At 36.5% G+C, this 15,925-nt stretch overlaps 1 protein-coding gene and 1 long non-coding RNA gene across 13 annotated transcripts in view; both read right to left on the reverse strand.

Annotated features, from left to right (window-relative positions):
* The window catches only part of ITP (ion transport peptide), a 248,134-nt gene that overhangs the window by 12,696 nt on the left and 219,513 nt on the right, over nucleotides 1–15,925 (reverse strand). For all 12 annotated transcript variants that reach the window (XR_010951354.1, XR_010951349.1, XR_010951350.1 and 9 more), the window contains one exon: nucleotides 11,453–11,673. Coding sequence is in view for 1 of the 12 variants with exons in the window: in XM_067776483.1 (XP_067632584.1) it covers nucleotides 11,453–11,673 (221 nt within the window). In the remaining 11 variants the exon portion in view is untranslated. The remainder of the gene's footprint in view (nucleotides 1–11,452; nucleotides 11,674–15,925) is intronic.
* On the reverse strand, nucleotides 3,291–4,066 carry LOC137247166 (uncharacterized). The gene is made up of 2 exons (XR_010951786.1): nucleotides 3,739–4,066; nucleotides 3,291–3,685 (listed from the first exon to the last, which is right to left on the reverse strand). It is a non-coding gene; the product is annotated as an uncharacterized lncRNA (long non-coding RNA).

Below are 15,925 nucleotides of genomic sequence, written 5' to 3' on the forward strand. Positions count from 1 at the left end.
CAGTTGACTTTTTTTTACACTTTTTCCTTAGACTTAACTGAGTCGCGAAGTTTCAGTTAGCATCGAGCAAACGAAAATTACGATAACTTATAGATAACAAAGATTATCGAAAACAAAAATGTTGCAGGCGCAAACTTCGGTGGAAAGCAGCGGAGCGTAACAAAATTCTAGTAGGTCACTTTCACCACACCAAAAACTTTAACACAATTTTTAACATAATTTAAGCACAGAAATACACTGATTGGAGTTTTAGAGAGTAAAAATGTGAATTATGAACACATTAGCTGAATAAAAAGTGTACAAATAATTGTTAAATAACAAATACAGACAGTGGTAGTTTAACAAATTCTGCTGTGGTAAGTGGTGAATGTGACCTACTAGAATTTTGTGAAGCTTGCTTCACACGATTTTTCGTCCCTGCAACATCTTTATTTTCGATAATATTTGTAGATAATAAACTAACTGTAGATGGTAAAGCGTTGCCAAGAGAGCCGTTATATAGTTAAATTAGAATTTATCTGAAGGGCAGCAATAATTTACATAGCTTCATTTGAAATTCTCGTTTTTGCCGACACAGGGTGACCAACTGACAGTTAAATCGATAATTGTGCATATAGAACAAATGGGAAAAATTGATTGCGAATATAATAAATTCAACTTAAGGGCCAATTAATGGTGAGTTATCCGTAACCAGATAAAACAGCTGATCGAAACAACCTTATGGAAATCAATGTAATCGATTAATGGTGTCATACCATAATGCTAAAGCCATAACCATATCATAGCCAACCAATTGGTTTTTGGTTTTTCGCCATATCCATAACCTAAAAATATTTGCGTTGGAGAATTTATTAACTTTTTGTAGATTTAATTTATTGTTTTGGATACGTTTTGACTAACGCCCCGATTCTGAGCGTTACCGGTAAAATAGTACCCAGTACATTATGTAACCGAATATCGTTACCAATTCTTTTATCCGCGATTCTGGACCAAGTGGTAACGCTGTCATCACCGAAAAACTCACCAGTGTATGTGGAGAAATGTGAAAGGTAATTTTCTTCGATTTAAAGGTTGCCACTTTGGTCCATTTGGACCAAAATTGGTCCTTTCCAACCCAATTTGGTCCGCTGGTCCTTTTCTTCAAATTTGGTCCTTTTTAGGCAGTATCTACGATTGGTACTTTTCTATCTTTTTCACTCAGGTAAAAATTCACAATGTTGCCCAAAAATTCGTGACACTTTTGTTAGCCTCCATATAATTTGGAATTTACTTCAATGGAACTCTCACCATAAAAAATTGCTCAGTCATTAAAATATACATAATTTATGCCAGCCATTAAAAAGAAAGGTGTTGGCAAACACATTGTCGTTAATTGTTGACGAAATCATCAAAAAAAACTCTTGTTTTATATTAATATTAATAACGGCTAGATATTTCGATCAGTTATACAACACTATGCAAAATATATGAAAATAAAAATTGCTTCTCGCCTAGCATAGCTTATAGCAATGGTCACCATTTAATTGAATCATTATTGGTGCCACTTCACACGTATTAGTATTCTCCTTCGTCTTTATTCGGCTTTAAGGCTCCATTACTGATACTTAGCATAGACTTGACTTGACTTGGCGTAAACTTGGCAACTTAGCCACGATTATACTCCACTTAGCGCATACAATCTGGCATCATAATCAGGTTTGAAATTTTCTTTTAAATAAATGTCAATTTGTATGACAAAATGCCAAAATGACATGGAAACAAACAAATGGCATCTCAAAATGCAAACGTCACTTAGAACTTACATAGAAAATCAAAATTCAACAGATTTCTAAGTCAAGTTAAGTGTTGTCAAGTTTTGAGTAATCAGTAACATTCACTGTTCATTTAACAGAACTGTAAGTGACAGTTCTCAAGTCAAGTCAAGTCTATGCTAAGTATCAGTAATGGAGCCTTTAGTTGTCGCTGAACAAGCCATTGTACAGGTCTACAAGTAGGATATGTAGCAGCACGCACATACACAGCCACGCTCACCTGATAAAATGCTTGTTCTTGTTCGTTTTTTTTGTGGATGCTATTTGGCACTGTTGTACTTCTTAGGACCAAACAAAGTTTAGTAGCTGCTATCGAAAACTGCTTAAAATTTTTTTTTCTTATATTACAAAGAAATATACTTATTTACTTTCAAACGAGCACTTAATTACATCTCTCTTTAATAACCATATATTTTGGACAATTTTAATTAATGCCCCTATTACCGTTTACAACTCAACTCTGGTTGGGTTGAAATTTCGCAATTTGGTATTACAGATTACAACTCAACCTGTCAAAAAAAATTTCGGTTGAGTTGTCTAGTCTTACAACTTTTTGTGGCATTGCCGTTTACAACCTTGTGTTGGTGTAGTTGTCAAAGACGTCAAAATTTTACAACTGCTTACTAGCAGTTGTCTCATGCAATTTTGCAGTTGTTTTGAAAAAATTTTACGTTTTAGAAGACGGTTCACCACCTAATTTTTAACAAAAATGTTCAAAGTTGGTATCAAAAGACACGTTTCGACCTCCGATTTAAGAATCCGAAAACAAAAATTGTAATTCTTTGCGACAGCATGACACTGGTAATACGCGTCCAAAAATATTGAGAGAGGTGTCAAAACACGCGTATTAATCTCGAGAACAATAATCCGGTGGCAAAGATACATTTTATCTCTGTCCGGAGATATTTGCAGTTGAAGTTGGCGATTTTCATGTGGTTGTTGTAATGTTGTTGTCTTTTTTCGGTTTTTGTTTAATATCTTTTGAACGAGTTAAAGTTTTTATTTTCTGCCTTTGGATTATTAATACTGATGTCAATACGCATCGTTTAATACCTCTCTCGATATTTTTGGACACGTATTAGTGTCATGCTGTCGTAAAAAATTACCACAAAAATTAAAAATTTTATTTCTAATAAAATCTAATTGCATGTGGTTGTTGTATTTTGCCAGATTTTTTGTACACAGTAATGCAGAAAGGTGTTGGATCCAACCAGAGTTATTTTTACGAATCGCGGCCAAAGGCCGCCAACGCAGAAAGATGTTCTGTGCAAAAAAACTGTGGAACGGGCCTCATATTTCGGACCCTCTTGGACCATTTTGAGGGTCTTTGTAAATATCTTTCGAAAGAAATAAAATTTTTAATTTCCGCTTTCGAATCCTAAAAACGGAGATGGAAACCCGTCTTTTGATACCACCTTTGATAAGAGTTAGATGGTGCACGGGCTTATAAAACGTTACCAAAAAAAAAAAAGCAAAAAGTTTAAAGCCGGTAGTTAAACCTTTTTTAATCAAACAATAATCACCAATTTTGTACACATTTCTAGAAAAAACAACGTTTAAACGAATTACATTGAATAACTTTTTGACTTTATGTAGCGACATTCCATAGTTGGACGAGGCTGGCCGCAGTTCGGATGCAGTCAAAATAGGTGAAATTATGCGAGTCCCATTGATACTTATCACTACTCCTGGGAATCCTATTTGAGTAAAATACAATTTTTTCTGTTTGGGTTTTAATCTACTTCGCACAAATACGCTCCTCAATAATATCTAAAACCAGTCCAACACCAAAATCATAATTTTAAAATACGAACGCGTATGCGGAAATGGTCCTTAATTTTGTTTAGTACTGAGTAAAATGCTTCCTTTCAAATCTGCAAAATAACTTCATATGAAACTCATTATTTGTCACTTAAACATTTTTTACTTGGTGCTTGGTAGTTCCAAGGGATTGGAATGATCACGCGAATGTTTTCCGTATTCGCGACATGTCAGTCACCAACATTTTTGTCATTATAAAATAGATTTCATATAATATTAATAAAAAAATCACATTTGAAAATGCTTAAATTTCTGCCACAAATTGATCAGCTGTTTATTTATCTGTCAAATCATCACTTTCTGACGTTGGCAACTCAATTCAATTTCAACTGAAATAAGTTGTAATTCGTAATACCAAACAGGAGTTGAGTTGTCTTAAAGTTGAGTTGTTTTAATTACAACCCAACTAAGTTGAGTTGTAAACGGTAATAGGGGCATAACAAATTGTGATACTTTTTTACGAGGACGATTGCTAAAACACGACCAAAACCGTCGGGGGAGGTATTAATAGACGCGTTTTTGCCTCGCTTCCAATAATTCGAATACTTTTTCTCTTCGGACTATTGACAACAGGACAAAACGCGTCTATTAATTTTTCTTTCCGCTTTTTTGGACGGGTTATTGCAGTCGACCTCGGTTTCAAACTGTTTTTCGCGGAGAACTTTTGAACGGGTAGAAAAACTTAACTCCCGTGTTTGTATTCTTAATACAGAAATAACTACGCGTCCTCAGATACCCCAATTGAAGACTTTTTTATAATTTTCTGAAGGACCCACATAGGTGCACTTAAAATTTCGTACTAAATTCGTTAAAAGAAATTTACCATCACAGCAACCCATATCTGATATTCCGATCCCTTTTTTGCTTCCCTGTGTCGCTTTCGACGAAGCAACCCCGGTAATTTTGACACTTCGTTCAGTGTCAAAACTCATGTTCCACGCAGGTTCCACTAGGTTCCACGCTAGTTTGACACTGACCGAAGTGTCAAACTGCCGTGTGTTAGAAAGGGAAAGAAATTGTTTCCCTCTCATACATATCATACTTGTAAACCTGTACAATGGAACAAGCAGAGTAGCAACATCGGGTTAGGCTATTGTTTATTTGCGAAAAGATATTTTGCAAACAAACGCTCATGCGCAGAATGTTTTCATGGTTTAATGTTAGCAATTTAGTTTGTTTAAATTTTTCCTTATACTGTTTTCACACAGACGGCATATTGAATAATAAAGGCAGTTTTCTACATTAAGACGCTTATTGAGCTCAATCTTCCCTACAAAATTCGAATCTATAATTATTTCATTAGTAGCTAGTCGAATGCCTAATGAAGTCAAAAGCACAATGCAACTCTGTTGGGAGCGTTAGGTTTACTAGTTTTTGGTGTGTTCAGTGCTTAAAAATGTCATTTGTCAAAGTAAATGTCATTGTCTATATTGCGGAACGATACAAGGTGGCCGCATCGAACAGCTGATTATAACCTTTTTTTATTTGATTTGATACATCAACTTCCAGCGCAGTACGATTTTGACATTTGTCCATCGAATTTACAAAAACAAAGTACATGGAATTCTTATTTATTTATGTCGGTATGTCACCATTCTGCCACCTTGTATCGTTCCGCCATGATTGTCTGCCATATAGCATTGTCATTTTATTCGCTTGACATTTCATCCTTCATATTAATCGAGCAGTTACTTCTGTGTGAAAGCAAAAAATTTACGATTTCATTAGAAGGTGAGATGAGATCATTAAGTTTCTGTGTGAAAACAGTATTAGACTCAAGCAATAAAGTAGTATTTATATAGCATATATGCGAATTACTTTTTGTGTGTTTACAAACATGCGTGCATACGTCCTACCTCATTGATTTTTCATCAACAACTAAACCACCACCAAAAATATGATTTTAGTTTTACTCACACAGCCACAGTTTTGATTTCGGCGACCCTTGGCTTATAGCGAGCACTCTGCCGTGCGCCTTACACCTTCAAAACTTATACAAAAAAATTCTATGCATTACTTCTAGTTTGGCACGTTGATATTTAAATCTTTCTCACCCAGCTCAATGAGTTCAAGGAATTCCAGGACTATTGTGGTGTTAAGCCAATTGAAAACAAGGCTAAGTTCGGGTGTAACCGAACATTACATACTCAGTTGAGAGCTGTGGAGACAAAGTAAGGGAAATCACCATGTTGTAAAAGGAACCTAGGGTAACCCTGGAATTTGTTTGTATGACATGTGTATCAAATGGAAGGTATTAAAGAGTATTTTAAGAGGAAGTGGGCCATAGATCTATAGATGGACGCCATTTAGGGATATCGCTATAAATGTGGACCAGGCCTGACTCGAGAATTTGTTTGTACGATATGGGTATCAAATGAAATGTGTTAATGAGTATTTTAAAAGGGCGTGGGTCTTAGTTCTATAGGTGGACGCCTTTTCGAGATATCGCCATAAACGTGGACCATGGGTGACTCTAGAATTTGTTTGTACTATATGGGTATCAAATGAAAGGTGTTAATGAGTATTTTAGAAGGGAGTGGGCCTTAGTTCTATAGGTGGACGCCTTTTCGGAATATCGTTATAAAAGTGGACCTGGGTTGACTCTAGAATGCGTTTGTACAATATGGGTGTCAAACGAAAAGTGTAATAAGTGTTTTAAAAGGGAGTGGGCCTTTGTTCTATGGGTGGACGCCTTTTCGGGATATCGCCATAAACGTGGACCAGGGGTGACTCTAGAATGCGTTTGTACAATATGGGTATCAAATGAAAGGTGCTAATGAGTATTTTAAAAGGGAGTGGGCCTTAGTTCTATAGGTGGACGCCTTTTCGAGATATCGCCATAAAGGTGGACCAGGGGTGATTCTAGAATTTGTTTGTATGATATGGGTATCAAATGAAAGGTGTTAATAAGTATTTTAAAAGGGCGTGGGTCTTAGTTCTATAAGTGGACGCCTTTTCGAGATATCGCCATAAAGTGGACCAGGGGTGACTCTAGAATTTGTTTGTACGATATGGGTATCAAATTAAAGTCGTTAATGAGTATTTTAAAAGAGCGTGGGTCTTAGTTCTATAGGTGGACGCCTTTTCGAGATACCGCCATAAAGGTGGACCAGGGGTGACACTAGAATTTGTTTGTACGATATGGGTATCAAATGAAATGTGTTAATGAGTATTTTAAAACGGCGTGGGTCTTAGTTCTATAGGTGGACGCCTTTCCGAGATATCTCCATAAAGGTAGACCAGGGGTGACTCTAGAATTTGTTTGTACGATATGTGTATCAAATGAAAGGTGTTAATGAGTATTTTAAAAGGGAGTGGGCATTAGTTCTATAGGTGGATGCCTTTTCGAAATATCGCCATAAAGGTGGGCCAGGGGTGACTCTAGAGTTTTTGTGTACGAATGGGTATCAAATGAAAAGTGTTAATGAGTATTTTAAAAGGGTGTCGGCCTTAGTTCTATAGGTGGACGCCTTTTCGAGATATCGCCATAAAGGTGGACCAGGGGTGACTCTAGAATTTGTTTGTACGATATGGGTATCAAATGAAAGGTGTTTATGAGTATTTTAAAAGGGCGCGGGCCTTAGTTCTATAGGTGGACGCCCTTTCGAGATATCGACATAAAGGTGGACCAGGGGTGACTCTAGAATTTGTTTATACGATATGGGTATCAAATGAAAGGTGTTAAAGAGTATTTTAAAAGGGAGTGGGCCTTAGTTCTATAGGTGGATGCCTTTTCGAGATATCGCCATAAAGGTGGGCCAGTGGTGACTCTAGAATTTTTTTGTACGATATGGGTATCAAATGAAAGGTGTTAATGAGTATTTTAAAAAGGCGTGGGCCTTAGTTCTATAGGTGGACGCCTTTTCGAGATATCGACATAAAGGTGGACCAGGGGTGACTCTAGAATTTATTTGTACGATATGGGTATCAAATGAAAGGTGTTAATGAGTATTTTAAAAAGGAGTGGGCCTTAGTTCTATATGTGGACGCCTTTTCGAGATATCGCCATAAACGTGGACCAGGGGTGACTCTAGAATGTGTTTGTACGATATGGGTATCAAATTAAAGGTATTAATGAGGGTTTTAAAAGGGAGTGGCCCTTAGTTGTATATGTGAAGGCGTTTTCGAGTTATCTACCAAAATGTGGACCAGGGTGATCCAGAACATCATCTGTCCGGTACAGCTAATTTATTTATATATGTAATACTACGTACAGTATTCCTTCCAAGATTCCAAGGGCTTTTGATTTCTTCCTGCAAAAATTTTTCATTTTCTTCTACTTAATATGGTAGGTGTCACACCCATTTTACCAAGTTTTTTTCTAAAGTTATATTTTGCGTCAATAGACCAATACAATTACCATGTTTCATCCCTTTTTTCGTATTTGGTATATAATTATGGCATTTTTTTCATTTTTCGTAATTTTCGATATCGAAAAAGTGGGCGTGGTCATAGTCGGATTTCGACCATTTTTTACACCAATACAAAGTGAGTTCAGATAAGTACCTGAACTGAGTTTAGTAAAGATAAATCGATTTTTGCTCAAGTTATCATGTTAACGGCCGAGCGGAAGGACAGACGGTCGACTATGTATAAAAACTGGGCGTGGCTTCAACCGATTTCGCCCTTTTTCACAGAAAACAGTTATCGTCCTTGAAGCTAAGCCTCTACCAAATTTCACAACGATTGGTTAATTTTTGTTCGACTTATGGCATTAAAAGCATCCTAGACAAATTAAATGAAAAAGGGCGGAGCCACGCCCAGTTTGAAATTTTCTTTTTTTTTTGTATTTTGTTGCACCATATCATTACTGGAGTTGAATGTTGGCATAATTTACTTATATGCTGTAAAGATATTAACTTTTCTTTTAAAATTTGAATTAAAAAATTTTTTTTTTAAAAAGTGGGCGTGGTCGTTTTCCGATTTTGCTAATTTTTATTAAGCAAACATAAAGTAATAAGAGTAACGTTCCTGCCAAATTTCATCATGATATCTTCAACGACGGCCAAATTACAGCTTGCAAAACTTCTAAATTACCTTCATTTAAAAGTGGGCGGTGCCACGCCCATTGTCCAAAATTTTACTAGTTTTCTATTCTGCGTCATAAGCTCAACTCACCCACCAAGTTTCATCGCTTAATGCGTATTTGGTAATGAATTATCGTGGGCGTGGTTATTGTCCGATATCGTTCATTTTAAATAGCGATCTGAGATGAGTGCCCAGGAGGAACCTACATACCAAATTTCATCAAGATACCTCAAAATTTACTCAAGTTATCGTGTTAACGGACAGACGGACGGACGGACGGACGGACGGACATGGCTCAATCGAATTTTTTTTCGATACTGATGATTTTGATATATGGAAGTCTATATCTATCTCGATTCCTTTATACCTGTACAACCAACCGTTATGCAATCAAAGTTAATATACTCTGTGAGCTCTGCTCAACTGAGTATAACTAAGTATCTTGGCACAAGAAATATTTTAACTCGACGCCGGAAGGAAGCAAATGCAAAAGAGATTTGATTTCGGAAGAAATGTTTTGTATACAATTATTCCCGTAGGTGCTAGCAGAACCCCTGAGGCCTGGGATCAAAACTCACTCTTACTGAATCTAGACTCTGATATGAAGTTTAAACGTTAAGGGAAAAAGGCAGCATCTATAGAAATAGCACTAAGAAAATTGCTTAGTTTCATTTATGATTTACTGAGTTTTCCACATACATAGTTCGGCAACACCAGAACGCAAATTGTTAACCGTTTCTTACTAAAACTTAACTACGCTATACACTTTGTTTCATTGCAATCAACAATATGCTACAACCAAGAGCTTTGTGACCAAAACTAGGTTCACAACGTTTGGTTGGTGAAAGACATAGACTTATCCTATGTTAAAATATAGTACCATTTTTTGGTGCATACACATATATTTGTTTGTTCAGCTTGAATTAAAGGAAAGTCTTCAATATGTTTATTAAAATTTTATATGGAAACATCCTAAAATTTTGTATTTTATACTAATAAAAGAAAACAAAAATTTGGTCCTTTTTTCGATGAATTTTGGTGCCAAATGAAAACATGGTGTGGCAACCGTGTTCGCTTTACCGAAAATGTCTCACTTGTAGATACGAGGTTAACGAATAAACGGTACGATGTGTATATGCATATTATGCATATAGTATAGTAAGTTTCTACATAGGTATAATGCAATTTATTCTGTGAAAGTACATAATGTAAACAAATATGTATAGCAAGAGGCAACACTATTTTACTAGTATCTTTACTTATTTGCGCTTACAATTCTGTATTTTTCAGTTTTGCCTTTTTCTAAACAACAGATATTGTGTGGTTATTTCGATGTAACCATGGCGGAACGACACAAGGTGGCAGCATGGAACAGCTGATTATAAACTTTTTTTTTGATTTGATACATCAACTTCCGGCGCAGTACGACTTTGACATTTGTCCACCGAATTTACAAAAACAAAGTACATGGGATTTTTATTTATGTTTGTAGGTATGTCACCATGCTGCCACCTTGTCATTCTGCCATGGATGTAACCACCTACTTTTGTGGGTAAAACATTATCCGGCTACTTTCGCGGGTAGAATACCAAAAGGGTGTAAAAGTTGCCACATGGTTTCGTTACCGTGGTGAAGAATTTTGTTACCACACTAGAATCGGGGCGTAAGAGATTTATTTTTTGTGGTATGTTTTTGCAATTTTTTGCGTTTTCTTCATTTTTACGAAATTTTCACGATTTTTAGGTTAAGGCGCCAATAACTGATGCCCATTTGATATGGATAAGTAAAAATATGGGTATGACCATGGCGTTAGGGTTAAGGAAGTTTAATTGGCCCTTTAACTGCCGACTACATTTTTTCCTGAACTTAACTGAAAGTCGGCACTTCGTTAGTTAGCATGGAGGAAATTTCGATAACTTATATATTAGTGACTCACGGTCCTAAATTCAAATATGGCTGCCGGACATCCTGTATATGAATTTTTCATAATTATTTTTTTTTCGCCTTTCCAACTATAAAAATTCCCTTTTCCTATAGAATTCGTTCTAATTACCGATTACCGGAGGGGAAACCTAATATGGGAAATCTAGTTATTTAATGACCGATTAAGAAATACGAGTATGAAGATAATTTCGTTATATGTGTGTAAACTTGGTTTAAGTAACATGTCTTAATTAAACATAAAGCCCAACCACATACGATTTTTGATGCAGCATTGTGCGCTAATAGAAAAGTAGAGTGCTTTGTATGGGGAGCAACAAATAGCCTATTTGTCGCTCTCCATGCAAACACAGGCAGTCTACTCAGCTGCCAACGCACGATGCTGTATCTAAAATCTTATGTGTTCGGGCGTTTACTGCAAGAAACTTGAATTTATTGAGAGGTGTGTGCTAGGCTTATACATATACTCTATCTTAAAACATTGATAGACGAGAGGTTTATCCAATTTAATCAGTGAATCATTTGTTTTATTGGGAAAACGCATCAAATTGAAAATAAATTTGATTTTTCATTTAAACTATCGGGTTGGACTTTGTATGGACTAAGTTAATAGGGATTTCTACTGCCTTTACTAAGAGTGAGCTTACTGATTTGATAAAAGTAAGCTCACATTGGAGTAAATACATACAATGTCTGTAAGTATAATTGCCCCTACCATTATTTACGATTTTCAAAATATATCAAGGAAATGAAAGTAATTCAAGCCGCGTAATAATGAAAATTGTAAACCATTTCAACTGCAACGTATTTTTGAAAGTATATAAAATGCTTTTTTAAACAAAAAAACTTACTTGCATAGTCGGTGTATACTCGTTTCGCGGAATAGTTGATAGCAATCTTCACAAATGCGATCCAAACGGAAAAACATTGTTTTATTGAAAATGCCTTTGCACTCTAAATCGAAGAAATTGCTGCGCTTAGACAAACTGTGATTGTTGTGTGGCAAAGCTGTGATAAGTGGAATCAATACAAGAAACAGCACCACAGAGATCTTGATGTTGCGGGAACACATCTGCAAAAGAAGGAAAATAATGTTAAAGTAGACTATTATAAACATGGAAAGCGCTATTCTTCAATATTTGCTAAGAGAATGGCACGGCAGTGATTTAGCGGAACTATCTTATGATTGCAAACTTCAGAACAAAATTATTGCTGAGGTGTGAGTCTGGCTTAAGGGCTAATTAAACTTCCTTAACCCTAACGCCATAGTCGTAACCATACCCATATTCATAACCATCTCTAATGTGATCGATTAATGATGCCTTAACCTTAAAATCGTGAAAACTTCATAAAAATGAAGAAAAACGAAGGAAATTACAAACATATTCCACAAAAATTAAGTCTCTTAGTCATAACGTAGCCAAAACTCATTGTCTACAAAATGTCATTAAATTCCCCAACTCAAATATTTTTAGGTTATGGATATGGCGAGAAGCCAAAAACCAATTGGTTGGCTATGGTATGGTTATGGCGTTAGCGTTATGGTGTGGCACCATTAATCGATTACATTGATTTCCATAAGGTAGGTGCGATCAGCTGTTTTATCTGGTTATGGTTATATGGTTGAAAGTCACCATTAATTGGCCCTTTATCATGGCATGACATATATGTATATTCATTCGTAATAATAGTTATGGCCGAGCCACAATGAAGTGTTTCATATGGATGCGCTCAATGCATTCTTATGCATACCGACAACATCGCCACAATCACGCAAGATGTTGCTTTTGTAAATATAAAGAAACTTCAGACTTTGCAAGTGAAGTTTATTTCGTCTTGCCCATTCACATATGTATAAAATTTCGCGAAGCACTGTTATAAACATTCTTACTATACAAGAAACAGTTTTTAGCTGTGAAAAATGTTAGAAAAGTACCAACAAGTGGGGAAAAATAATTTCACTTGCAAAGCAAATGTCAAACTCTTCTTTTTATGCTTTGCTCGCAACAAAAGTTGGAATTTGGCTACTTTTTCATGGCAGATCGTGTCAGATTCGCTCAATCAGCCGTTTTCTGAAAAAATACGCGCAATCTACTCATAATGCATAAGATTGCGTGCACATTTTTCAGGGATCTCTAGAGTCATCTCTCTATTTCTCTCTCATTATAGAAATGCAACTTGGAAAATGAGATATAAAACGCGTTGTGATATCAAAGCAATAAATTTAACTTGACATTTTATTTCACCGTGATAATGTTTATCGCCGTTCAACCTAAATCGATTTGGTTGTTGTTATTGTTGGGAGCCATTATTGCGTTAGCATATTGAACTATAAAGTTTTTAGCTCTACACAATTGTGAATACAATGGCAATTGTTTCTTCATCCAGAATTAGTATATAACAAGTAAGGAAGGTTAAGTTCGGGTGTAACCGAACATTACATACTCAGTTGAGAGCTATGGTGACAACATAAGGGAAAATAACCATGTAGAAAAATGAACCGAGGGAAACCCTGGAATGTGTTTGTATGACATGTGTATCAAATGAAAGGCATTAAAGAGTATTTTATGAGGGAGTGGGCCATAGTTCTATAGGTGGACGCCATTTAGGGATATCGCCATAAAGGTGGATCAGGGTTGACTCTAGAATTTGTTTGTACGATATGGGTATCAAATGAAAGGTGTTAATGAGTATTTTAAAAGGGAGTAGTCCTTAGTTCCGTAGGAGGACGCCGTTTCGAGATATCTCCATAAAGGTGGACCAGGGGTGACCCTAGAATTTGTTTGTATCATATGGGTATCAAAAGAAAGGTGTTAATGAGTATTTTAAGAGGGAGTGATCCTTAGTTCCATAGGTGGACGCCGTTTCGAGATATCGCCATAAAAGTGGACCAGGGGTGACCCTAGAATTTGTTTGTACGATATGGGTATCAAATTAAAGGTATTAATGAGGGTTTTAAAAGGGAGTGGTGGTAGTTGTATAGGTGGTCGCCTTTTCGAGATATCGCCATAAAGGTGGACCAGGGGTGACCCTAGAATGCGTTTGTACAATATGGGTATCAAATGAAAGGTGTTAATGAGTATTTTAAAAGGGCGTGGGGCTTATTTCTATAGGTGGACGCCTTTTCGAGATATCGCCATAAAGGTGGACCAGGGGTGACTCTAGAATGTGTTTGTACGATATTTGTATCAAATTAAAGGTATTAATGAGAGTGTTAAAAGGGAGTGGTGGTAGTTGTATATGTAAAGTCGTTTTCTAGATATCGACCAAAATGTGGACCAGGGTGACCCAGAACATCATCTGTTGGATACCGCAAATTTATTCATATATGCAATACCAGCCAAGATTTCAAGGGTGTTTTATTTCGCCCTGCAGAACTTTTTCATTTTCTTCTACTTAATATGGTAGGTGTCACAACCATTTTACAAAGTTTTTTCTAAAGTTGTATTTCGCGTCAATAAACCAATCCAATTACCATGTTTCATCCCTTTTTTCGTATTTGGTATAGAATTATTGCATTTTTTTCATTTTTCGTAATATTCGATATCGAAAAAGTGGGCGTGGTCATAGTGGGATTTCGTTCATTTTTTATACCAAGATAAAGTGAGTTCAGATAAGTACGTGAGCTAAGTTCAGTAAAGATATGTCGATTTTTGCTCAAGTTATCGTGTTAACGGCCATGCGGAAGGACAGACGGACGGCTGCGTATAAAAACTGGGCGTGGCTTCAACCGATTTCGCCCATTTTCACAGAAAACAGTTAACGTCATAAAATCTATGCGGCTACCAAATTTCAAAAGGATTGGGACATTTTTGTTCGACTTATGGCATTAAAAGTATCCTAAACAAACTAAATGAAAAAGGGCGGAGCCACGTCCATTTTGAAATTTTCTTTATTTTTTGTATTTTGTTGCACCATATCATTACTAGAGTTGAATGTTGACATAATTTACTTATATACTGTAAAGATATTAAAGTTTTTGTTAAAATTTTACTTAAAAAAAACATTTTTTTTAAAGTGGGCGTGGTCCTTCTCCGATTTCGCTAATTTTTATTAAGCGAACATATAGTAATAGGAGTAACGTTCCTGCCAAATTTCATCATGATATCTTCAACGACTGCCAAATTACAGCTTGCGAAAGTTTTAAATTACCTTCTTTTAAAAGTGGGCGGTGCCACGCCCATTGTCCAAAATTTTACTAATTTTCTATTCTTCGTCATAAGTTCAACTCACCTATCAAGTTTCATCGCTTCATCTGTCTTTGGTAATGAATTATTGCACTTTTTCGGTTTTTCGAAATTTTCGATATCGAAAAAGTGGAGGAGGTTATAGTCCGATATCGTTCATTTTAAATAGCGATCTGAGATGAGTGCTCAGGAACCTACATACCAAATTTCATCAAGATACCTCAAAATTTACTCAAGTTATCGTGTTAACGGACGGACGGACGGACGGACATGGCTCAATCAAATTTTTTTTCGATCCTGATGATTTTGATATATGGAAGTCTATATCTATCTCGATTCCTTTATACCTGTACAACCAACCGTTATCCAATCAAAGTAAATATACTCTGTGAGCTCTGCTCAACTGAGTATAAAAGGTAACTACGTGGCTCCCAAAAAATGACAGCTAGGTAGATGGCGCCAGCACCAAAAAAACGTGTACACCTCACATAGGTCCCGGGATACAGGGACATTGAGGGAAATTATTTTGCATACGAACTTGCTTGCCAGGGCACGGCAAAGCACATTCTTTCTCACAAGGAAGGCTAGGTATTCCCTTACCACATGAAAGCTACGGTCAAGCCAACGAAAGATGGCTAAAAATCGCAGGGTGTCGGACATCTAAGCAAACATGGTCAATATGTGATCATAAAGCTTCTTTCACGTTAGGAATAAAATTTTCCCTTTTGTAGGGCTACTACCTGGAGACTGCCTTTATGGTAGGCATGCAGAAAGGCCACTTGTGCGCTATAATGCTGTAATAGTTGTAAAAATGCGGAAGTAGAGGAAACGGTGGATCACTTCATCCGCAATGACACTGTGATGAAAGGTGCCAAACAGTGCTGCCTGGGAGCTCCCTTTCTTCATGAAATACACCAGAACGTGCTGTAAGACATCAAGGACTCTGTAGCCTTTGTCAGGTCCTCGAATTATCACAACGGGTTTCCTGACACTGGCTTATGTGTGCCTCCGTTGCAGCCATTTTAAATTTAACTTATTGCAGAATACCAATCTATTACGCGAAGGCGTCACCCCAAACCTTCTAGAACAACAGACAGTCATTCCATATTTCTGTAAGGAAATTAGATTCGAAGAAGA

The sequence above is a fragment of the Eurosta solidaginis genome, chromosome 3 (genome assembly GCF_040869045.1).
Source record: "Eurosta solidaginis isolate ZX-2024a chromosome 3, ASM4086904v1, whole genome shotgun sequence".
Classification (NCBI taxonomy): Eukaryota; Metazoa; Arthropoda; class Insecta; order Diptera; family Tephritidae; genus Eurosta; species Eurosta solidaginis.